We start from the raw sequence: 26518 nt of genomic DNA, 5'->3' as shown, positions 1-26518 counted from the left end.
AAAGAAGGCTGTGGAAGATTGCCAAAATGCAGGTGTGAACATCAAAATGATCACTGGAGACAATGTTTTCAAAGCCAAAGCTATTGCCACTGAATGTGGAATATTGAGGTTTGATCAAGACATGAGTGGAGCAGTGGTAGAAGGCATTGAATTCAGAAAATACAGATCAGAGGAAAGAATGGAGAAAGTTGATAAAATTTGTGTGTTGGCAAGATCCTCAACTTTCAACAAACTACTAATGGTAAAATGTTTGAAACAAAAGGGTCATGTGGTTGCAGTCACTGGGCATTACACAAATGATTCCCCAACACTGAAAGAAGCTGATGTAGGACTTTCTATGGGAATTCAAGGCACCGAGGTGACAAAGGAGAGCTCAGATATTGTCATTTTGGATGATGACTTTGCTTCAGTGGCCAAAATTTTAAGGTGGGGAAGATGTGTTTACAAAAACATTCAAAAGTTCATTCAATTTCAACTCACTGTGAATGTTGCTGCTATTATTGTCAACTTGGTGGCAGTCATTTATGTTAGTAAAGGCCCGTTGACAGGAGTCCAGTTATTATGGGTGAACCTAATTACGCATACCCTGGGTGCTTTAGCTCTAGCAACAGAGCAACCCACCAAGGAACTAATGAAGAAGCCACCAGTAAATCAAGCTAGGCCACTTATTACCAACATTATGTGGAGAAACCTTTTAGCCCAAGCTTTATATCAGATTGTAGTCCTTCTGATCTTACAATTCAAAGGTGAATCAATTTTTAGTGTGACTGAAAAGGTAAATGACACCTTGATCTTCACTACTTTTGTCCTTTGTTAGGTCTTCAATGAATTCAATGCAAGAAAGCTCAAGAAGAAGAATGTTTTTGAAGGGATACTTAGGAACAAGTTCTTTATGGAAATCATTGGCATAACCATAGTCCTTCAAGTGGTCATGGTAGAACTTTTGAAAAAGTTTACAGGTTCAGAGAGGTTAAACTGGGGGCAATGGGGAACATGCGTTGGATTTGCAATAATTTCTTGGCCAATCGGTTTGATCGTCAAGTGGATACCCGTTAGCTACCTATAATGAAAGAGACGTGTTATTGCTACATTCACAATATTTTTACAACAAATCATAGATAGTTATTATTAATTATAATTTAAATTCATCATTAAAATTACTTTTTTAGCCTACTAATAACAATCTGTCGCTTAAAATTTATTGTGAAAGTATTGTAAAAATGTTATGAACATAACATTTCTCAAAATAAAAAGGAGACAAGGACTCTACCAATTTTGTATAGCTTTCTTTTAGAGAAAAAAAAAAAAAAAAATTCATGTCCCTAGATATTTCATTTGTTAGTATATGATGTATTTTTTAAGAAAATTTTTTTATTGATTTGTTCTTTTCAAATCTAGGTACAGTTTCAGTCATGTTTTTTTTGGGACTGCTCTAACGTAAGTTAAATTTAAAATCATACGGAACTTGTTATTATCTTCTTTATTTGCACAAAGCTAGTGTTAGTGGCCACACATCAACACAGCAACACTACAAGAGCTATATATTGGGAAAGTCTTCCAACAAGTGAAGCTATATGTGCTATCCATGCATCTAAACACAATCTGGGTTACCATTAGTTGGTTGAAGCAAGATACGGTTTCACTTCATTTCATACGATGAAGTCGAGGGGAAAATTAAAGTAAATAAATACCAATCTAATTAATTAATGAAAAATTGTTTGAATCTATCGTCGTACATTGGTGGTGTGAAATTGCTAGAATACTATTTTTAACACCACAATATACAAAAATTGTGCTACATTAGTAATGGTATGGTTAAAAAATTTAACTCATAAACTACACTGCACAGCCATCTATAACTGTGCATTGTAACTCAAATGGTAAAGCAACATAATATATTTTATGTGGCTGTGATAGTAGCAGTAGTTATTGTTTATTTATAATAAATATATTATTTTATTATATTATTTATATTATTTTAATGTGTTAAATGCTAAAATAAAATAACTAATGTTAAATGATAATAAACGATTTGTAAAATAGGTAAAATCGTTTTTTTAGCCATTGAAGCACAGTAAAGCGTCATCTATAGCTCATGTGCGATAATGAATAATACTCCGCACTTTTTTATTCTACTATCAGTTAAAAAAATATTTCTCCCTTACGTTCCACTTTTTCTCTTTTTTCTCTCTTTCTCAGGTATTGGTATGTCTCTTGAGCTCCTCTCTCTCTCTTTTCATTTTTCATTTTTCTTTCTTCACCTTCCCTTTCTTCTCTCTTTCTCTTTTTTCTTTTTTGACCGCCCGTTCTTCCTTTTTTTTTTTTCTCTCTCCTCTATTTCTTCATCTCTGTGGGTTTGGTGGTAGTTGTTGAAGTGGGCCGTGTGTGGCTTGAATTGCCACAAGCCCACGTCCACCTATTGAACAAATCCTATTTGCAATAGGATTTTTTACTCCAGCCGACTTTTGATATATATATATATATATATATTATGTTTAAGTAGTAGTGTAGCCGTGAGAATATATAGAGAGATTCAAGAAAAATTCCAATTAACCTAGTGAGCAAGCCGCATGAGAGAAAATAGAGAAAAGAGAGGCAGTCAGTTTCTATTCTTAATTTTTCTGTGAGAGAGTGCTAGGGTGTAATTGGGATTTGGGTTTCTTGAGAGTGTTCTTGTGCACTATTGTATTTTCCCTGATAATAGTGAAATCCCTGCAACTCCGTGGACGTAGGCAAATTGCCGAACTATGTAAATATTGTCTTGTGCGTGTGATTGTTTTTATTTGGCGTGTGTTTTCTCTATTTATTTTGTTTCTCACAGGTTGGGAATTTTAGTTAAATTCCCTACAATTGGTATCAGAGCCTAGGGTTAGGTTTGAGTGGGAGCAATGGCAGAGGAAGCAGGAAAGTCGTCTGGAATAGAAAAGTTTGATGGCACAGACTTCGCGTATTGGAGAATGCAGATTGAAGATTATCTCTATGGGAGGAAATTGCATCTGCCTCTTTTGGGGACAAAACCTGAGGCTATGAAGGCTGAGGAATGGGCTCTTCTTGACAGACAGGTACTACGAGTTATCAGGTTAACTCTGTCTAGGTCTGTTGCACACAATGTTGTAAAAGAGAAGACCACAGCAGATCTGATGAAGGCTTTGTCTAGTATGTATGAAAAGCCGTCAGCAAACAATAAGGTGCACTTGATGAAGAAACTGTTCAATCTGAAGATGGCAGAGAATGCATCAGTAGCACAACATCTGAATGAATTCAATACTATCACAAATCAATTGTCGTCTGTAGAAATTGATTTTGATGATGAGATTCGTGCTCTAATCGTCTTGGCTTCTTTGCCAAACAGTTGGGAGGCAATGAGGATGGCAGTAAGCAATTCTACAGGAAAGGAAAAACTCAAGTACAATGATATACGAGATTTAATTCTGGCTGAGGAGATTCGCAGAAGAGATGCAGGTGAATCCTCAGGATCTGGTTCTGCCCTAAACCTTGAGACAAGAGGCAGAGGTAATAACAGAAATTCAAATCGGGGCAGATCAAAATCTAGAAATTCTAATCGGAACAGAAGTAAATCTAGATCAGGCCAACAAGTACAATGCTGGAATTGTGGGAAAACAGGTCACTTTAGGAATCAATGCAAAAGTCCTAAGAAGAAGAATGAAGATGATTCTGCTAATGCTGTAACAGAAGAGGTACATGATGCATTACTTCTTGCAGTAGACAGTCCACTTGATGATTGGGTTTTGGATTCAGGAGCTTCGTTTCATACCACTCCACACCGAGAAATCATACAGAATTATGTTGCAGGTGATTTTGGTAAGGTGTATTTGGCTGATGGTTCAGCCTTGGATGTTGTGGGTATGGGAGATGTTCGAATATTGTTGCCCAATGGGTTTGTTTGGTTATTGGAGAAGATTCGACATATTCCTAACCTGAGGAGAAATCTGATTTCTGTTGGACAACTTGATGATGAAGGACATGCAATACTATTTGCTGGTGGTACTTGGAAGGTTACAAAGGGAGCTAGGGTATTGGCTCGTGGAAAGAAAACTGGTACTCTGTACATGACCTCAAGTCCAAGAGACACAATTGCAGTTGCTGATGTAAGTACTGATACAAGCCTATGGCACCGAAGACTTGGTCACATGAGTGAGAAAGGGATGAAGATGCTGCTGTCAAAAGGAAAATTACCAGAATTGAAGTCCATTGATTTTGACATGTGTGAAAGTTGCATCTTAGGAAAGCAGAAAAAGGTGAGCTTCTTGAAAACTGGCAGGACACCGAAGGCTGAAAAATTGGAGTTAGTACACACTGATTTGTAAGGGCCTTCTCCAGTTGCATCCCTTGGAGGTTCAAGGTACTACATCACTTTCATTGATGACTCAAGTAGAAAGGTATGGGTTTATTTTCTGAAAAATAAATCAGATGTATTTGAAACCTTTAAGAAGTGGAAGGCCATGGTTGAGACAGAAATAGGTTTGAAAGTAAAATGTTTGAGGTTAGATAATGGAGGAGAGTACATAGATGAAGGGTTCAGTGAGTATTGTGCTGCACAGGGAATTAGGATGGAGAAGACCATTCCTGGGACACCACAACAGAATGGTGTGGCTGAGTGCATGAACAGAACTCTCAATGAGCGTGCTAAGAGTATGAGGTTGCATGCTGGACTACCAAAAACTTTTTGGGCTGATGCTATTAGCACTGCAGCTTACCTGATAAACCGAGGACCTTTAGTTCCCATGGAGTTCAGACTTCCTGAGGAGGTTTGGAGCGGTAAAGAGGTAAAGTTTTCACACTTAAAAGTTTTTGGTTGTGTTTCTTATGTTCATATTGATTCTGATGCTCGTAGTAAACTTAATGCAAAGTCTAAAATATGTTTTTTAATTGGCTATGGTGATGAGAAATTTGGCTATAGGTTTTGGGATGAACAAAACAGGAAAATCATTAGAAGTAGAAATGTGATATTTAATGAACAGGTTATGTACAAGGACAGGTCAACTGTAGTGTCAGATATTACAGGGATAGATCAAAAGAAATTTGAGTTTGTCAACTTAGATGAATTGACTAAAGGTACTGTCCAGAAAAGGGGTGAAGAAGATAAGGAGAATGTAAATTCACAAGTAGATCTGAGTACACCTGTAGCTGAAGTCCGCAGATCTTCCAGAAACATTAGACCTCCACAGCGTTATTCACCTACTCTAAATTATCTCCTGTTGACTGATGGTGGTGAGCCAGAGTGTTATGAAGAAGCCTTGCAAGATGAGAATTCAAGCAAGTGGGAGTTAGCCATGAAGGATGAGATGGATTCCTTGTTGGGGAATCAGACATGGGAACTGACTGAATTGCCAGTAAGAAAGAAGGCTTTGCACAACAAGTGGGTATACAGAATAAAGAATGAGCATGATGGTAGCAAACGTTACAAGGCCAGATTAGTTGTTAAAGGGTTCCAGCAGAAGGAAGGCATTGACTACACAGAGATATTTTCTCCAGTTGTGAAGATGTCAACAATCAGACTAGTACTGGGAATGGTGGCTGCAGAAAACTTACATCTTGAGCAGTTAGATGTGAAGACAGCATTCCTTCATGGTGACTTGGAGGAAGACCTTTACATGATTCAGCTAGAAGGGTTCATTGCTCAAGGACAAGAGAATCTAGTCTGCAAACTGAAAAAGAGCTTGTATGGCCTAAAACAAGCTCTTAGACAATGGTACAAGAAATTTGACAGTTTTATGCACAGAATTGGGTTCAAGAGATGTGAAGCTGATCACTGTTGCTATGTTAAGTTTTTTGACAATTTTTACATCATATTATTGTTGTATGTGGATGATATGCTTATTGCAGGGTCTAGCATTGAAGAGATTAATAATCTGAAGAAGCAATTGTCCAAACAGTTTGCAATGAAGGATTTGGGAGCTGCAAAGCAAATCCTTGGTATGAGAATCATTAGAGACAAGGCTAATGGTACATTGAAGCTTTCACAGTCAGAGTATGTGAAGAAAGTTCTCAGCAGGTTCAACATGAATGAAGCTAAACCAGTGAGCACACCCTTGGGTAGTCATTTCAAACTAAGCAAGGAACAATCACCGAAGACAGAAGAAGAAAGGGACCACATGAGCAAGGTGCCCTATGCCTCAGCTATTAGCAGCTTGATGTATGCTATGGTGTGTACAAGGCCAGACATTGCACATGCAGTGGGAGTTGTGAGCAGATTCATGAGTAGGCCTGGAAAGCAGCATTGGGAGGCAGTCAAGTGGATTCTGAGATATCTGAAGAGTTCATCAGATACATGTCTTTGCTTCACAGGTGCAAGTTTGAAACTGCAGGGTTATGTAGATGCTGATTTTGCTGGTGATATTGATAGTAGAAAGAGTACTACTAGGTTTGTTTTTACTCTGGGTGGTACAGCTATATCATGGGCTTCAAATCTACAGAAGATTGTTACTTTGTCTAGTATAGAAGCTGAGTATGTTGCAGCAACTGAAGCTGGAAAGGAGATGATTTGGCTACATGGTTTCTTAGATGAATTGGGTAAGAAGCAGGAGATGGGCATTCTACACAGTGACAGTCAGAGTGCAATCTTTCTTGCCAAGAATTCGGCTTTTCATTCAAAGTCAAAGCACATACAGACAAAATACCACTTTATCCATTACCTTGTTGAAGATAAGCTGGTAATGCTTGAGAAGATTTGTGGATCTAAGAACTCGGCAGACATGTTGACTAAGGGTGTCACTATTGAGAAGTTGAAGCTGTGCGCAGCTTCAATTAGTCTTCTAGCTTGAGGACAAGAGGATGAGTTGCAGGGATGAGGGACTGTGTTATGGAGGATTGTGGCTAATGTTTGCAGCTTGTGAGCCCTTAAGGGCTAAGGTGGAGCTGATGAAGGAGTTTGCTCGTGTAGCTTGATCAATTCAAGCCAAGGTGGAGATTTGTTGAAGTGGGCCGTGTGTGGCTTGAATTGCCACAAGCCCACGTCCACCTATTGAACAAATCCTATTTGCAATAGGATTTTTTACTCCAGCCGACTTTTGATATATATATATATATATATTATGTTTAAGTAGTAGTGTAGCCGTGAGAATATATAGAGAGATTCAAGAAAAATTCCAATTAACCTAGTGAGCAAGTCGCATGAGAGAAAATAGAGAAAAGAGAGGCAGTCAGTTTCTATTCTTAATTTTTCTGTGAGAGAGTGCTAGGGTGTAATTGGGATTTGGGTTTCTTGAGAGTGTTCTTGTGCACTATTGTATTTTCCCTGATAATAGTGAAATCCCTACAACTCCGTGGACGTAGGCAAATTGCCAAACCACGTAAATATTGTCTTGTGCATGTGATTGTTTTTATTTGGCGTGTGTTTTCTCTATTTATTTTGTTTCTCACAGGTTGGGAATTTTAGTTAAATTCCCTACAGTAGTGGTTAATTTTGGATGTGGTTTTTTGGATTTTGACTATGGTAGTGGTGGTGATTGATTTTGGTTGTGGCTGAGTTTTGTGAGTTTGGCTGTGGGTTTGGTGGTGATGACTGATTTTGCCATTTTGGGTGTGGGTTTCTTGGATTTTTGTAGGGGTGGTGGTTAATTTTGGCTTTGGCTATAGGTTTGGGTTTGGCAGTAGCGGTGGGTTGTGGCTGTGATGGTGGGTTGTTGTGGTTAGTTGTGAGCTTTTTATATTATTTTAATTAAAATGGTAAAAAATAGAAGCATTGACGTTGAGTGCGATATAAAGTAGCATGTTAAACGAGATAGAATGAGTATTTGAGACGCTAACCATCACGGCCTCAGACGCGCAGTTTCCTCGTTGAATGTCGGGGCAGCCTCACTGAGCAAGGAAGCCCAACAAATTAAAGCAGTATGAAACACTCTAGTAAAAACAATTTGTGACAAATTGAAAGATAGATACATTAATAAGATGTACTGACCTGAGCTGAGAATGAGATATGACCATTTTTGAATGATCATTATCGTGAACAAACGGAGGAGCTACCAGCATCACCAAGGTTGCTTCGAAGAAGGAGTTCAGTTAATGTCGGCGGAGCTTGCCAATGACACGCTTTTGGCTTTGGTCAACGCGTCTCACTTGGCGGTCGCGGATGTTGAAGATGCCGAGAGAGGGGAAAGGAAGTACTAAGTAGGACTGTAGGTTCCTCGTTGAATGTTGGTCCAATGAGCTTACACATAATTTAACTTAATTTTTTTAATTAAACACAGTAACAACAACAGTAAAAAAAAAAAAAAAAAAATTGATACCATTCCCAGAGTTTACAAAAAAGCTGGGTTAACCATACAGCAGTGAATTGGCATTCTAGTTGCCAAAATAGCTAGGCTACAAACATCACTAATTACAAAACGGACACAAAAACAGAGTGATAGGTTAATCCATTCTGAGTTAAGTGAGACCAATCTGCCAAACATCACTAAGGGCGTATGAGTAAATTCATACAAACTTACTTTTTTTATCCCTCCACTTTTCCACTCTCAACCAAACAAAGTGGAGAAAAAATTAAAATATTCGCTATCCTCCTACTTTTCCCATCCTCCCACAATTTTTTATCGTCTCACTTTTCCACATTTCCAACCAAAGGAACCCTATGGAACAAAATTTGATTAAAACTCAAGACTCTTAACCTTGATAGCTGCCCCGACCATTGCTTCCTGGATGGCATTGGTGGTTGTTTCTGATATGCAGCTTGCTATTCCTTTCAATATAGTGTTTCCTGTCATGTCTTTGGCTTCATAGGCAAAGACAACAATGATAATACTTAGGAGATGTACACCCAATTTTCACCCCTAATTTCACTACTTCTTGATTTGTGCAATTATGAGTGCTCAACAAAGAATGGTAAGACCATAGAGCTAGGCAAGAAGTTTTGAAATTTATTATTTTCCTACATTTATTATATATAAAATAAAAATAAAAATAAAAGTAGAATGTGTAAATTTTTTGAGATATAAAATGTGTTGGGTTTATTTAACTTAGGGGGTTAAATAAACCAATTACCCAAGTTGATTAATTAAATTCAATTTATGCAATGCTCCAATTATAAATTGTTGGGAACAACTGTATCACCAAACCTAAATTTTATGTAGCTAAAAAGTAAATTATGAGGCACAATGATATGATCACGATGGGAAAAACATTGGTAGGAAAAACTCTAACAAGTGATATATAGGTTACCATTCCTTGAAAAATCTACTAAAAAAAATTGAGGTTACAAGAACAAGGAATATATTTGATCCCAAAATATCTACCTATAGTAGAACCTATTGAGCTATACAAGCGCAACTCTAATCTAGTTGGACTACTTTTCTTAGCTACCTTCTTCAATGTGCACAAATCTTTAATCTATGATTGACTTCACCACAACAACAACTTAATTACATTAACCTTGGTGCAAAGTTCTTCATAGTAACACGCTCCAACGGAGAACTGGAAGTAGCTTAGTACCAAACCCAAGAGGCACAAGGTCACAATAACTGCTCTTAATATGCATGTATTATCTCTATTTAATGTTCTCTATAAAAAGAATATATTTTAATTTATATCTTTAAGTACCCTGTGCATGAATCCCTAGATTTGCCAATTCATCATGGGCTGAAACTTAAAAATTCAATTCAAAATCCCACATCTCGATTGGTCGAGCAAGTATTGAGAATTACTAACTCTCAATGTAGAAGTCAAGTAAGGATGGCAATAACAACCCGACCCGCAGGTACCCGGCCCGACCAGACCCAATAAACAGTAGGGTCGAATCTTGGTTTTTAAAATAAAATCCGAAGCAAGTCCAGGTCGGTTCTGGGTTTTGTTAAAACCTGCCCCAAACCCAAACCCAATCCGTTTAGCTAAAGGTAAAATTACCTAAAAAAAAAAAAAACCTACCTATATATATATATATATATCATAACCCTAAGCCTAAAATATCCCATTCTTTCATTCTTTCATTTCTCTCTCAACTTAACCACCTCTCTCACCTCACCCTCACTCACTCTCACTCTCATCTGCCCCTCACAGTCTCACCTAGTCACCCTCACCCTCACTCACTCACCGACCCACCCTCACCATCACCCTCACTCTCATCTTGTGGTGGTTGTTGTTTGTCATGGACGAGCGATCTTGTGGTGGTTGTTGTTTGTCACGAAGGAGCACAAGATTGTTAGATCGGAGCATGGGATTGTTAGATTAGAGAGTGATGTGGTCGTGTTGTTAGATTGGAGCACGAGATTCTTAGATCAAAGAGAGATGCGATGATTGGACGAGCTCTTGGTCATGTTGAGGTCAGGCGAAGCCTAAAGGTGGGATTGATGGCTGAAACCATCGTCAATGGAGCTTTGGTGGTCTGGGTTCTTTTTTCTTTTCTTTTCTTTTTTTTTTGGGGTTCATTTCTGCTCTTAGTATTTTTTTTATTTTGGGTATTTATCTGAGGATTCAATATGTATAGAATGTAATGCGTGTGTATATTTTGTGTTGGTTTAGTTGACTATAACGCCTATTTGAATCGGAGTTGATGTTTGTGTTAATGTAAAAATCAGTCCATAAATGGATTTTTGTTTCTTCTATTTTTTGTGATTATTTATTATTTATTTTCTATCTAAGAATCTCATTTCACCAAGACTGATAACACAATGTTGATTTATTATTTACAATTTATTTTGTTGTTAAATGTGAGCTTGTGTTTATGTTTGTGTTGGTGATTTCTATGATTGTGATAGGATTTGTGTTGCCGTTTCTACTTGGGTTTTTTTTTTTTTTTTTTTTTTTTTTTTTTTTTTTTTTTTTTTAAAGAATGGGTCGGACTAGGCCCATAAATGGCTAGATGGGGCCCCACAAGGCGGGATTGGGGTTAACAAAACCCATATATTAAATGGGCGAGGTTCAGGTAACGGGTTAGGGCCTACAAGTCGGGTCCGGGCATCAAAAAACCCGCTTCAAACCTAACTTGTTGCCATTCCTAGAGTCAAGACCATTAATCTTCACTATTTTGAGTAGATTACATTTGACTCTAAGTAAATGGAGAATGATCTTTTTACGACATTGAAATTTTTCTACAAAATGCAACAAACACTTCTCTTCTTTCTTTCATTTCTTGGTATTTGGTGAAAGAATAATGATGTGCATTGATAATAGCTTAATTTTTCATATTTATATCATTATTAGAAAGCATTATCATACTTATTTTGAGTTAATTCATGTATTTTATATTTGGTTTTGGAATAATGCTGAATAATCAATTTTGTGCTTAATTGATTCTTATTGCGTGAATTTGTCTCTTGTAGGAAAATGAAATTAAATAAGTTAATTTGTGCAAAGAAGAAAGCTAGTGGACTTTACTTTTACAAGGGCCATGATGAAGTTAAAGAAGACCAACCCAATTAAATTTAAGTCCAATTGGAGTAAGGAATCAAATGAAATTTGCACCAAATCCAAGTCCAATTTGGATTAGGATTCCAGCCTGCACATTAGTTAGTATTTTTAGCATAACTTTTGGCTCAGACGTCCAATCAAGATGATTCAAGTTGGGTTGGAAAGTTAACTTAAAGGGATACAACTTTGTAGTTTACCAAAAGTCCAAATTCTGACATTAAATTGGCCAAAATTGTCGGTTAAGTGAAGTCTAAAAATTTGGGATTTATCCAAACGGAAATTCAACTTATAATAAGATTCTTTGACCTATTTAAAGGCTCTTTAGGGCAAAATTTAGGGAGGCTAGTGCTAGGGCTGAGATGCAAAACAGAAAATTGGAGCAAGAGACATTACCGCATGTGGCTTCTCTGTAACTTTTCTCCATGATAGCATTGTGACTATTTCTTTCTCTATTTTATTTGTCTAGTTTAATTTTTAGTATTTTATTCTTGTGTTTTATTTCAATTACCAAGAGTAGCTAAGTTTATAATTAGGATTGAGGATGAAACCTTCTTAAGGATTATCAGTAATATTTATGTGATTTGATTTTTCCCACAATAGTTGTTTTTTAATGATTTAAATTGTTATTGCTTCATATCAATTGACTAAGATGAGTATCTAGATATGAGTTTAATCATGTTTTTCTCATGATTTAGGATTTGTCTTAATTAATTGAATGCTTGGTTTATTATTTCTTGATTTTAAAATTGGATATCTCTTGTGATTTGTTTGGCTACGGATACAATTGATGATTTGGTTTTATACCTAGGAAGCGAAGAAGAGCATGCTTTAGGTATTTAAATAGAAGTTTTAATGAGAATATTCTCCATGGTAGCAAGATTGATTTTTAGATTATCATGTAATGGTTGGGAAAAATTAATGATCATAAATATATGCTGATATGAACTAAAAGGCGGATTCCAAAACCTTAATTCCTTTCTCTTGATTGTTTGCATCTTTTTACTACTTTATATCTTTTGCTTAGTTTAATTATTTGCTTAGTTTATTTAACTTCAAGGCAACCTATTTTTATTAAACTAGATTAGGATTAATTTGGTTAAGATTTGATTAATTTTCCTACGTTCATACAAGTCCCTTTGGGTTCGACCTCATTCTTGTCAAACTATACTTCAATACGGTTTGTACACTTGTGAGTACTTTAAAATTTCACAACAAATAATGCATTAAACAAAATAAAAGAGAGAGTACATGACATCAGGTACAAAATATTAGAAGCATATATATCATTATCTTACAACTGTCTTATAATTAAGATTTTATGAGTCTAAATTAATAGTAATTAAGATTTTACTTCCAAACTTGTTTAAAGCAACTCCTTGTAGCAGTCAGAGAATAGATGGAGGAATTGATCAGTGGCGGAGCCAGGAATTTGTAGTTGGGGGGGGCCAAGTAATAATTAAGAGGATTATATTTTTTTTTCTTAATATATATATATATATATATATATCGATACTATGTATAATTATCTAAAATGTATAGTAGTATCATAAACATAATTCAATATACAATATGTGTTTTTTTTGTGATACATAGATATAATACAATTAAGTGGATTAATTTATAACTCATTATAGTTTTTAATTTGCCTATCGACCTAGGTTTTCAAGTTAAATTACAACACATTAATTATAATGATTAAGATAAAAGAATATTATTAATAGGTTAAAAGATGGCTAAAAATTAGACAACAATCATTGAAAAATGCATAAAAATAAATTGAATCAAAATATCTAGGAATATATTTTGTCAAATTAATAATAAGTTATTATATTTATATGTTATATAATATATTTATCAATTAAAAAAATAAAGAATAGATGAAGACAAGCCATAGTGGTTCTAGCCTTCTAGGACCATAATTATTTTATAACTTTTTGTCACAACTTTATCATGACAAGTTGTGAGTGGTTGTATATTATTTATATATGACTCACTATTTTTTTCTCTACCAATCACTATTTTTTTTCCATACCATTCCTGGGAGTAAACTAAACTACTAAAGTGATATATCAAGTTTGCTTCTGACGTGTATGTTTTATCTTGGAGTTTGTAAATTGTATAGCGCTAATCTAAGTATCAATTACTTGAAGTAAAAAAGAGAAGGAAAAGGCAAATGGGACAGAGAGACGAAGGAGAAAACTGAGAGAACGTAAACTGCAAATCTACTGGCAATGGCATCAACGGCAATTTTTTGAATATGAAGAAAAAAAAAAGTGTGTGAAACATAGGCTCCTTTAACTGTCAATACCAAAGTAAGCTAGAGAGATTTTTTTTTTTTTTTTTTTTTTTTTTTTTTTTTTTTGTTTTTCAAAAAAAAAAGAAAGGGGCATTTTTTGAAATTATTTTTCTTTCTTCATAAAATTGTTAAACCAAAGGAGTTTCTTTGAAAAACATAGGGAGGATGGGGGGCAGAAGGCTACCTTCTTTGAAAAATCTTGTAACATTTTGGGATATTTCATTTATGAGTGCATATATTTCAAATTTTAAAAAAAAATTTGAGGGGGCCAAGGCCCCCTCGGCCCCAACGTGGAATTGATGAGCATCTAGTGCAAAAGAGACTTTCCCTAGCCAAAACTTAGTCACCTTCGTTTGGTTTAACGTGAGAGTACTAGTTTTATCATTACAAATGGTAGTGGCAGAGCCCACCATTACCTGATCAACCATCATTCTTTTCATGTAAAAATCAAGTGTGAGAGTAAATATGGTTTGAGGATAGATATAGTTAAAAAAAAAAAAAAAAAAAAAAAGTAAATATAATAGGTTAAACAGCTATGTAGCACAATTACAGACACGATATGTAGTACAGTGATACGGCATTTCTTAAAAAATTAGGATATGATATGTCGATGATACAATAATTAATTAATATTTATTTTTAGGTATATGTATTTTATATTTCGAATGAGTTGTGTTTATTTTGGATTTAAAAAGTAGGTAACAACAACGAAATGTTTGAAAATATATTTGAAATTAATTTTAAGACAATAAAATATTGTTTAAAGTACGAATAAAAGAGTTCAAATAAACTATACACCTATAAAAAGAGTTCAAATAAACAATATTCATTGTCAAAATAGAACAAGTGAACAATTGAATTAAAAAATGAATTTTTTTTTTCTTCCTAAGTGCATAATTGACACGTTCGTGTCCATATCAAATACATGTCCACGATATGTTGGCAATTTTGTTGTGTCCGTGCTTTCCAGTTAAGCAATATGCTAAAACTCTGGAAGACAAGAAACAAAGGATCAGAACAAAGAAGTTCAAGTGGTGAAGCGAGGATGGAATTGTGGAAGACAAGAAACCAACTAAAGTTAAATGATTTGCGTGGATAGCCAACAAGAATCTCCTTCCAACTAATTTTAACTTGGCGAAGAGAAGCGTTGTAGTGGAAAGATGGTGTGAAAACTGTAAACTATACGAAGAAAATATTGTTCATGCGTTACGGGGCTGTGAAATGGTGTGTGAAGCACGGTATAAATACCCGCCTAGAAAATAATCAATACCAGTACTCCAGTCTAATTTTGCATCTTTGGTGTGAAAGTGCTCGAATCAATAATGATGAAAAATCTAAGAATAACCAAATGTTCTAATTAACATATTAATTTTTTCTTATGCCAAACATTAACAGTTTATCTGTCATTTTATTTAAAAAAAAAAAAAAATAGGCCAAAATATAAAACTAATCCTCTAAGTTTTACATTTTGTCATTTTAGTCTTTTAAATTTCAGTTTTGTTATTTCAGTCATCTAAATTTCAAATTTTGTCAATTTAGTCCTCTGTTAAGCTTCGGTTAACAGTTGTCGTCTACTAAACAAAACAACGCCGTTTTGGATTTTTTTTAAAAAAAATTAATTAAAAAAAAACTAAAAAATGTTAATTAAAAAAATAAAAGAAGAAAGAACCTAGGGGAACGACGTCATTCCCCTGCCAGGTTTGAATATGAATGGCATTGTTAATTTTTGATCTACTCTGAATTGATTCCATTAAGTTCTTTGCTCATCGTCATGCTTCAACTGGAAAATTTGTTTCTAAAAGATCTTCCAGTCCTCTGAATTGATTCCGTTAATTTCTTTACATTGAAGCATTCAATTCTCAAAAGAAACAAAGTGGAGTCATAATGAGGAGAAAGACATAAGATGGACATTGCTGACTTCAGCAATTTCCATCCAAGATATAACGGCATGGACTAAATTGATACGACATTGAAATGTTAGGGACCAAATTGACACAATTAAAATCAGCAATTTTCATCAAAAAGATAACGGACAAGGACTAAATTGACAAGAAATTGAAAGGTTAGAAACTAAATTGAAATATGGTGTAAAGGATAGGGGTCAAATACGTAGTTTACCTTAAATGTTACTAACGTGAAGGAAGTGATGGGTCGAGTTGAATGGTTTATTCAATCCAATCTATCACATGGGTCCAACTCAATCCACATGGGCTGAGTTTGACAATTTTTTTAATTAAAAAAAAATGAGCATTAGAACAACAACAACCAACTATATTACAATTTACAAGTGTTTTTTGTCCCCATCCCATCTTCTAAAAATTCTAAGCATACCAGCATAAACAAATAATCAAACCAAATGACATTTAAATAATAAGAAGGATGAAAGAGTAATTAATATTATATGTGTGTGTGTGTGAGAGAGAGAGAGAGAGAGTCCGGCTAGGTTAGGCAAAGTTGTCAATCCTGAATCCACTTACCCAAACCAATTAGAAAATGAGTTCTTTTTTTTGGGGGGTGGGGGGGGGGGGGGGGGGGTATCTACTTCATTTTTTCCGTACCAATTGCCATTTCATAAAGATTGAAATTGGTGCCTTCAAAGTTGGAGAAAAAACACCCTGTTATGGGTGTATGCAGTGGCGGAGCCACATGTATAGTTGGGGGGGCCTTGGCCCTCCAAAATTTTGAATTTTGAATTTTTTTTATACAAGTTAGGTATATTTTATAAATATTTAAAGGTTATATGAAAAAAATAGGAGTTGCACCCCCCCCCCCCCTCCCCAAAAAAAAGAAATTATTGATCAAATAATCTAGTAATTTTTCTCAAAAAAGGAGAGTTTAGAGTTGAATACAATTGCAATAGAATGAAATAATTAGGTAGTAAGTTTTGTGAGTAAATAGTGGAAGTGTTGAACCCCTAATTTTTAGCTCAATTTCAAAACCTATTAATGCGTTCAAATCATTCAACATTGATAATATATGCAATTTGGTTGAAATTTCCTATTCTCAAGATTTTATCAAGAAAAAAAAAAAAGCTCATATGAGACTTCAATTATAGCATTATGATTTTGGTTTGTCAAAATGGATGAAGTTTTGCAAACAATTTATGTATTAAAAAGGAAATTATGAATAATTTTGCTATAAAAATAATAATTGATGAAGTTTATTATGTGAAGAATTATTGTTGAGCATGATTTTGATGGAAGATACTATATTCATTTTTTTTCTTTTTTCTTTTTTTGTTCTATATATTTGTATGTTGTATACCCAATTATACAATGTTTGTATACTTGTTAGAGTTTAAGAAGATTATAAGTTTCTCTTATAAAGAAGCTCTTGTGTCTAGGTGTGTATATAGATATTAAAGTTGATAATTTTGTGTATATGTATATAACTTACTTTAGAATAAGAAAATTAAAATTCATATTTTCATACACACATATATATTATGTGGATTTTTTAGGAGAGTGTTTATTTGTAATTTGAGTTTATCTTGACAAAATAGTTCGGTCCCCCAATTCAAAATTCCTGTCTCCACCACTAGGTGTATGTTTCTCTCCTCTTATAGCTGGTGTGACCCACCAACTGTTGGTCTCACCAACTTATGAGAGGGGAAAGCATACATCCATAACAGGGTGTATTTCCTCTCGAAGTTGACGGAAGTTATTACTCTTCAATTTTTTTCATAAAAATGAGATGTACAATTAATATTTGGCACACCTACTATAAAACGCGTTCTTCCAACTTCCAAGTTTCACGTACGAATGCACCTTCCAAGAATAACAGGTCGCGAAACTCAAATACAAGTTGTTATCTAAAGTCTAAACTGAACGTCTCAAGTGGAAGTAACATATTGTACCATGCATGTTAGAGCATTTAACACTCCCAATATCTGACAACACTAAAGTAAAATTCATAGTTTTTGCACCTTGTGGTTATTCATTCCAAAACAAACTGCTTTGAAAGAGGGGGCAAAAATCAAGAAGTTGTAATGGATCTGAACAACACGGAGAGAGAAATTTAAAAGGCTGCTCGGGGACAACTAACAAGTAACATAGTACAAAGTTATGGCTACTGTTTCAGACCATGTTTTGGTTTGCTTATTGAAAAGAAATATTTAAGTACCGACTTATTTTATTGTTACTCTATATCAAAACTAAGGATTAGAGCTCTTAAAAGTATAAGCCATATTTTAATTAATGTGTTAATCTCTAAGTCATAATAATAATATTAATAATAAATTAACATTTTAAAAAATATATAATAAGAGTAAAATGTACCTAGGAAAAAAAACAACCTAGATGATAAATCATGTGGAGTTAAGAGTGAAGGAGATTGAAAAGTCAATATTAAAAGTTGGAACTTTCAGCTTCCCTTTTAAATGTTAAGGTAAGCTACGTATTTTAATTTGTTTCCTAATATTTCGATTGTGTTAATTTGGTCCTTAACCTTTTAATTCTATGTCAATTTAGTTTTTGCCATTATCTTTTAGATGGAAATTGCTGACGTCATTAGCAATTTATATCCAAGATATAATGACATAGACTATGCTAGAAATACTGAATGATTGTATTGTATTTCATAAATCAAAGAATATATATCAGTGCCTTAATATAGGAGACATATGTGTGTGGTACAAGTAAAGTGTAATACAAGTACAAGTGTGCTATACAAGTAACCTAGCTGGGCCTAAAGCCCATAACATAATATACGTTAACAGACTAAATTGACATCGCATTGAAAGGTTAGAGACCAAATTGACACAATTGAAATCTTTAATTTTCATCTAAAAGATAACGGGTAAGGACTAAATTGATATGGAATTAAAAGGTTAGGAACCAAATTAACACAATTGAAAAGTTAAAAACTAAATTGAAATATAGTGTAAAGGATATAGGCCAAATACGTAGTTTACCCTAAATGTTACTAACATGAAAGAAGAAGTGTGCATGGGTCGAGTTGAATGGTTTTTTCAATTCAACCTGTATGTATGAGAGTTTGGTTAGGTTAGGCAGAGTTGTCAATCATGAATCTACTTACCCAAACCAATTGGAAAAGGAATCTACTTCATTTTTTTCGTACCAATTGCCATTTCATAAAGATTGAAATTTGGCGAAAGTTATTACGCTTGAATTTGGAAGTTGAGCTACTGTACGTTTACCTCTTTATTTGCGTGAACCTTACTACGGCAATATTTTTCAACAAATTCAAACATTTCTAGGTAGTGACAAAATATTAAAAAAAATCATAATTTTCTTATTGGCATAAAAGGAAGTCATGGTATCGTTTTCTAAGAAAAAGAATTTGGTAAATAGAAGCTCCTTCCTGCCCCAGCCTAAGCTCTATGGGTGTTTCAGAGTTAAGATCTGAGTTTACTTTTAACGAAATGAGTAATGTATTGATTTGTGAGTGTTATGTTAATTTTTTTTGGACAAATCTATTGTTTATTCTATTTTAGTTAAGAGGGGAAAAAAAGGTAAGGCTTTCTTAAAGAAAAATCTCCAAGTAAGACTAGCAAAACATTTGTACGTAATTTGGAAAATCATAATTAATCTTTATTTATTATCCTTTTTTTTTTTTTTTTTTGAGAGAGAGATTTATTGTCCACATTTGAATTTATACAAGACTAACTTCCAACTTCCCCAAAAAAAAAAAAAAACACACTAGCTTCATATAATTTATTATCAAGAAAACTAATTGTAATGCAAGTTAATTTATTTGAATATGTCATAACGTATTCCTAATCTAATCTAACTGATTTTTTTTTTTTTTTTTTTTTTTTTTTGAATATGTATAAGCTATGTTTGTAGTCAGTTGTGATTCATTTCAAATTAGTTAACTCTTCTAAAAGATTCCGTCTATTTTACACAAAAAACCTATTTTTTCTATTTGACATCACCACTTTTACAAAACACCAACATCAGATTATCTATTTTACAAGATATTTCAATAAAATATTCATTCTTCATCAATTTTTTATTATTTTCTCTAATGGTCATACTTTTTTTTAATTTAAACTTATATTTTAAGTAAACTACCAACACCAATGGCTCGGCCAATGGAGCCGCTTGTGGTGGAGGTCCGATGGTCGAACTGCTGAAATAGTGTTTCCAGCAACTATCACTAGATCAATGTCTCCGCCCACCGTACAGCTAGCACTAGTGGCTAGACTACCAAAATAGTGGCTAGACCACCAAAATAGTGGCTTCGTTGACAGCCGACAAATCGGTGTCTTTGACCATCATTTTGCCATCAATGAAATATTTTGGTGTGTCGTTTCAAGTTTACGCATTGGAGAGAGAGATATGTGTGTGTGTGTATATTATTTACTATTGGTATGATTTTAGTTTTAAAAAAAAGGCATTGATTTGAATTAAAAATTTTAATATAGATTTTAATAAAACTCCAAATAAAATCATGCTTTGTTTGAAAAAAAAAAAATTATAATTCTTTTATAATCTATATATATATATATATATATATATATATAACCGAAACCTTTAAAACTCCCATAATTTTCCACATCTTTTTAATTTAAAAAAAATTTAATTTTTAAAACTAAATAATGAGAGAGTCCTAACAGGAGTCTCTTATATATATATATATATATATATATATATAAGAGACAAAATCTTTGAAAACCCTAAAGTAATCTCCTCTGTCAGTCTCCACTAAGAGAGAAAATCCTAAGTTTCAATTTCTTTGGTACGCTTGCTATTGCTTTTTCTCTTTTTTGTGAATAAGTCCTTTATAATATATAGTATAACTACAAGTATTGTAGTAAGTTTGCTAACTTTTTGTGTGGTTCAAAGATATTATATTCTATATTATTTTAGATTATATAACCTTAAGCTTTACCTTATGGAGACGTATGTTAGGTTGTCTCACATCAGAAGTAGCTTATTGCATTTGTTATACAAGTTTTCAATTCCTTTTGTGTGGATATTTTTTCACAGCTGTGGAGTAAGGTATATACACTATATGTTATCTTATGTTTTCTCTTATGGTGTCATGCTTCTTTGTTTATTAATTAAAGATTATGTTGGAAGCCTATATTATTTGCACCTTCAAAGTGTTTGACAATGTTTGAACCAAAATTTTCATCAATTAGGAAGAATTGAATAAAAAAAACTTAGAAAAGCTTTCCATCCTTACTGAAATTGTCTCGCAATAATGACTTTTTTTTGTTTTGTTTTTATAATTTGTAGGTTCTGAATCTTTTGATTTTTAATTTTATTGTCTTTTGAAAGTTTGACCATCTAAATTTTTGGGTTTAATTTTTTGCAATATTTGAAACAGTTTAGCAAATTTCAACTGTTATAATTATGGATTATTCTCTTAAAAGTAACCTATTTTTCTCTTATATTTCTCTATTTGGTAGTCATATATATTTTTTTTTGTTTCAATAATTTCTAGGCAATGCCAGTAAATTTTCTGATTTTTTTTTCCCTTTCGAACGTTTTAACATCAAAATTTTTTAGTTATTTTTTTTCAATAACTAAATTTGTTAGCTAGATTTTTTGCAACCCATTGCATGTTCAAGCAATAGCTTATTCATCAAATTGTAACTCAAAAAGATATGAGCAATTCACGCAATAGTATAGTTTCATAATCAATTTAAAATTTTATAAAATTATTTTAGTTTATTATAAATAGGTAAATTCTCGTATTTTGTACGGGTTTCCAACTAGTTAAATTATATTGTAGAGATATTTACAAGTAAGGAAGGTTCAAGGAAGCTTCCTTTCCCCACACTTTTAACCCCCACCACTAAAGCATCCGTTTTTATTTTTTTCCTTTTTTATCTCACAAAGTCAAATCTTCTCTCTACTTCCACGGTCTTTTCTCTTCACTTTATATTTTTTGATCTTTTCCTTTGTCGTAGCTCTCAAGTTCTCTCTTCTCTAATGGCAGCAACAAGCTCTCCATGGCAGTGGTGACGGTGGCTTCGATTTGAGTTGGGTTTCGGTTGATAGGTTTTTTTGGAAGTTTGATTTTGGGTTCTAAGTTGTTGAGTTTTCCATTGAAGGTTTGATTTTGGGTTTGGATTGATTTTTCTTTGTTTTTGGTTGATTTTGTGATTGGAATATCATGGGTTGTGGTGGTGGTGATTGAGCGGTAGTTAGGCGGTGTTGAGAGTATGTGGGGGAAGAGAGACTGATGAGAGAACTCTAATACTTCTAAAATTTCAACAAGTGTTGTGTGGTCTTCAATCACATTAAAATGAGAGAACTCTCACTTCACGATTTTGGGGAAGTATGAAACGATCAAGTTGTCTCAAGTAGATTCTTTCATGTTCTAGAATATTTTCATGTCATTAAAACCTAAACAAACAAATTGAATTGTCCGAGAGTTCCGACCATTGCCCTTTAGTATGACTTTGATACCATTTGTTACAAGCTTATGTATGGTGTGGATCAAGTAATGGATTGGTTTGTGATTGTGAGTGGTTCGGATTAATAATTCTGGACAATATATAATAATATATACTCCCTCATTTTCTCTATTTTTCGTGTGGATACCTGAATGAAAGGCTTCGTGTTGACTTATAAAAAAACAAAGCAAAAGCGAAGGCGCGTATCGTACGAGTTACTTATGACATCCTGATCCAAATGAAATAGCATTGCAACGCATCAGCCAAGAAGTTGCATAGATGTTTCATCATACATACTTATTGCTTACACAATAAGATCTTTATTAAACAAACGGACTTAATTTGACCGACACGCGAAGCGAGCAACTATATATATATTTATCCCTTTTTCCATTTCATCTCTTCTCAGCTCCAATTCTTTGCCTTCTAAAAGTACTACACGTACGCAGTCAAACACCTTAATTTGCTTTCCGATAGCCCCTGCCCCTGCCCCTGCCCCTGCCCAAGCCCCAGAGATCATACTACTTCTGCTTCCCATTTCCAAACCAACACTTCCACCCTTCTTCAAGTTTCAGCTCCAAATTCTTTCTTAAACACCATTTGCTATCTCCATTCTCTTTTACATACATTAATTATTGCGCCTTTTATTATCTAATAATATCATTCTCTGTCGGAATATCATTTTGGCCGGGTAAGTACAATACAATAATTTTATTTCTTCTTACTACTATATTGTCAATATTCTCTTTTAGTAATTTACTTTATTTTACTTTACTCCCGTTCCATTCCATTCCAACTTCCAAGTTTAAAAAAAATATATTTGTATACTTTTATTTTATTTTTGAAACAAAATTCAAGCGAGATTTTAAAAAATTATACCTACTCAAGTAAATAAAATAAAGTTAGCCAAATAAATCCTTATTTCATATACCAAATCTCTATAGTAATTCTTTTGTTTTGATTTTTTCTTTTTCTTTTTTTAAATTTCCTAAAAACCTTTTTGCTCATTCATCCTTTTATAATTTACTCGTGAAAAATATTTGTTTGCTTTTCTTGCCTTCTAATTACTACATTGTCAATTCCTTGCTTTCTTAAAAAGATTATTTTATAGTAAGCTACTAAATTTTCGTACATTCATCCTTTGCTTCCCTAACCATGCCTACTATTAGTATTATCCTAGACAACTTGGAGTCCATTCAATCTTTACTTGCTGTACCAAACACCCTTAGTGAACCCAAAAAGAGATGGCGCTCGGCTTTTGTTTCCATCTATTATTATAGAGCCTTTCTATCTCTTTTCAAGACTTCCCTGTCAAAGAAGAAAAATACCAAGATTTCACCCTCCTATTCTTTCATAATTTTGGATCCCAATCAAGACAACAGGTTGAAAACTGATCAAGCAAGTGTCACAAAAATCGATCAAAAAACTCTCACACAGCTTGTGAAAGAGAAAAACATTGAAAACCTCCAAATTATAGGAGGCATTGATAGACTAGCATCCGGTCTTAAAACCAATGTTGAAAGCGGGATTCAAGGCAATATTGAAGACATTACTCACCGACACGAGGCTTTTGGCACAAACACGTACAAAAGACCACCCACAAAGAGCTTCTTCCATTTTGTAGTGGAAGCCTTCAAGGATCTTACCATTCTCATCCTTCTAGGCTGTGCTGTTCTTTCTCTTGTGTTTGGCATCAAAGAAAATGGAATAAAAGAAGGATGGTATGACGGTGGAAGCATATTTGTTGCTATATTTCTAGTCATTGCTGTTTCCACCATAAGTAACTTTCGGCAAAACAGACAATTTGACCAGTTATCCAAAGTCAGCAACAATATCCAAATTGAAGTAGTAAGAGCTGGGAGGCGTCAACAGATTTCAATATTTGAAATTGTCGTTGGAGATGTCATTTGCTTAAAGATTGGAGATCAAGTTCCAGCAGATGGGCTATTCTTAGACGGGCATTCATTGCAAGTGGATGAATCTAGCATGACAGGGGAAAGTGACCATGTAGAAGTAAATTGTAGTCATCCATTTTTGTTTTCTGGTACTAAGGTGGTTGATGGCTACGCTAGGATGCTTGTCACTTCGGTTGGGATGAACACGATATGGGGCGAGATGATGAGCTCAATCAGCCGCGATACCAATGAACAAACACCTTTACAAGTTCGGCTCAACAAGTTAACTTCATCAATAGGTAAGGTTGGTTTGGCAGTTGCTTTCCTAGTTCTTGTAGTCTTGTTGGTTCGATATTTCACTGGCAATACTACAGATGAGAATGGAAATAAAGAGTTCAATGGCAGCAGCACCAAGGTTGATGACATACTAAATGCTGTGGTGGGATTTGTAGCTGCTGCAGTTACTATAGTCGTGGTTGCAATTCCAGAAGGTTTGCCTTTGGCTGTGACACTTACACTTGCTTATTCCATGAAAAGAATGATGGCTGATCAGGCAATGGTGCGGAAGCTCTCTGCTTGTGAGACCATGGGCTCTACCACCACCATTTGCACTGACAAAACAGGCACCCTCACGCTGAATAAAATGAAGGTGACTAAGTTTTGGCTAGGGAAAGAATCTTTTGCACCAGCTACTTACTCATCAATCTCCCCATATATTCTTGAACTGCTACAAGAAGGAGTAGCTCTAAACACAACCGGTAGTGTTTACAGGCCTACTTCAGGGTCTGAAATTGAGTTCTCAGGCAGTCCCACTGAACAAGCAATTCTTTCATGGGCTGTTCTGGAGCTAAACATGGAAATGGAACAATTGACGCAAAGTCGTAAGATTCTTTATGTTGAAGCATTCAATTCACAGAAGAAACAAAGTGGAGTCATAACAAGGAGAAAGACAGACAATACAATCCACGTACACTGGAAAGGAGCTGCAGAGATGATATTGAAAATGTGTTCAAGTTACTATGATGCTTCTGGAATTATGAAAGATCTAGATGATAGTGAAAAGATGAAATTCGAACAAACAATTCAAGGTATGGCAGCCAGCAGCCTCCGGTGCATTGCTTTTGCACATAAGCAAATTTCAAAAGAAGATCAAGAACATGATATGGAGCAAAAGAAGATAGAAGAAGATGGTCTAACCCTATTAGGACTGGTGGGTATTAAGGACCCATGTCGTCCAGGGGTAAAGAAGGCTGTGGAAGATTGCCGAAATGCAGGTGTGAACATCAAAATGATCACTGGAGACAATGTTTTCACAGCCAAAGCTATTGCCACTGAATGTGGAATATTGAGGTTTGATCAAGACATGAGTGAAGCAGTGGTAGAAGGCATTGTATTCAGAAACTACACACCAGAGGAGAGAATGGAGAAAGTTGATAAAATTTGTGTGATGGCAAGGTCATCTCCCTTTGACAAGCTACTGATGGTAGAATGTTTGAAACAAAAGGGTCATGTGGTTGCAGTCACTGGAGATGGCACAAACGATGCACCAGCATTGAAAGAAGCTGATGTGGGGCTTTCAATGGGAATTCAAGGCACCGAGGTGGCTAAGGAGAGCTCAGATATTGTCATTTTGGATGACAACTTTGCCTCCGTTGCCACAGTTTTAAGATGGGGAAGATGTGTGTACAACAACATCCAAAAGTTCATTCAGTTCCAACTCACTGTGAATGTTGCTGCTCTTGTGATCAACTTTGTGGCAGCTGTCTCAGCTGGTGAAGTCCCATTAACCGCAGTTCAGTTATTATGGGTGAACCTAATTATGGACACATTGGGTGCTCTAGCTCTTGCAACAGAGAAGCCCACCGAGGAGTTGATGACGAAGCCACCAGTAGGTCGAACTGAACCACTTATTACCAATATAATGTGGAGAAATCTCTTAGCCCAAGCTTTGTATCAGATTATTGTCCTCTTGACCTTGCAATTCAAAGGTGAATCAATCTTTGGTGTGACTAAGAAGGTAAATGACACATTGATCTTCAATACTTTCGTCCTTTGTCAAGTGTTCAATGAATTCAATGCAAGAAAGCTTGAGAAGAAGAACGTGTTTAAAGGGATACATAGGAATAGGTTGTTTTTGGGGATCATAGCCATAACCATAGTCCTTCAAGTGGTGATGGTAGAATTTTTGAAGAAGTTTGCAGGTACAGAAAGGTTGAATTGGGGGCAATGGGTTGAGTGCATTGGATTTGGAATAGTTTCTTGGCCAATTGGTTGGATTGTGAAGTGGATACCTGTTCCAAAAAGACCATTTCTGAGCTACCTAAACATGAAAAAGATGCAAGGACTTCGAACCCCATTTTCGTTCATATTGAAGAGAAGCCCAAGGTTGATTGGTGTCTGATTGCTTGTAATTATGTATTGTAGCTAGGTCACTGAGTAGATGATTTTTTTTTTTTTTTAGGAAGATTGTGGGTGATATTTCATTTGTTTGTATATGTACTGTATTTAGTTAGTATATGATGATGTATTTCAATCCAAATATATGGAGAGTTTGAATGGTGTTTTATATATATAAGGGAATGTTTGAATGTACCT

The 26518-nt window shown here is 34.6% G+C and overlaps 1 protein-coding gene across 1 annotated transcript in view; it reads left to right on the top strand.

Annotated features, from left to right (window-relative positions):
* The window catches only part of LOC126690382 (putative calcium-transporting ATPase 13, plasma membrane-type), a 28437-nt gene extending 1919 nt beyond the window's left edge, over positions 1-26518 (top strand). Inside the window, exon 2 of the mRNA XM_050385484.1 lies at positions 25012-26518. Within this exon, the coding sequence (XP_050241441.1) occupies positions 25012-26324 (1313 nt within the window). The 3' untranslated portion in view covers positions 26325-26518. The remainder of the gene's footprint in view (positions 1-25011) is intronic.

The sequence above is a fragment of the Quercus robur genome, chromosome 6, assembly GCF_932294415.1.
Source record: "Quercus robur chromosome 6, dhQueRobu3.1, whole genome shotgun sequence".
In the NCBI taxonomy this organism is placed as follows: Eukaryota; Viridiplantae; Streptophyta; class Magnoliopsida; order Fagales; family Fagaceae; genus Quercus; species Quercus robur.
This window is presented reverse-complemented; position numbering and strand designations above follow the sequence as displayed.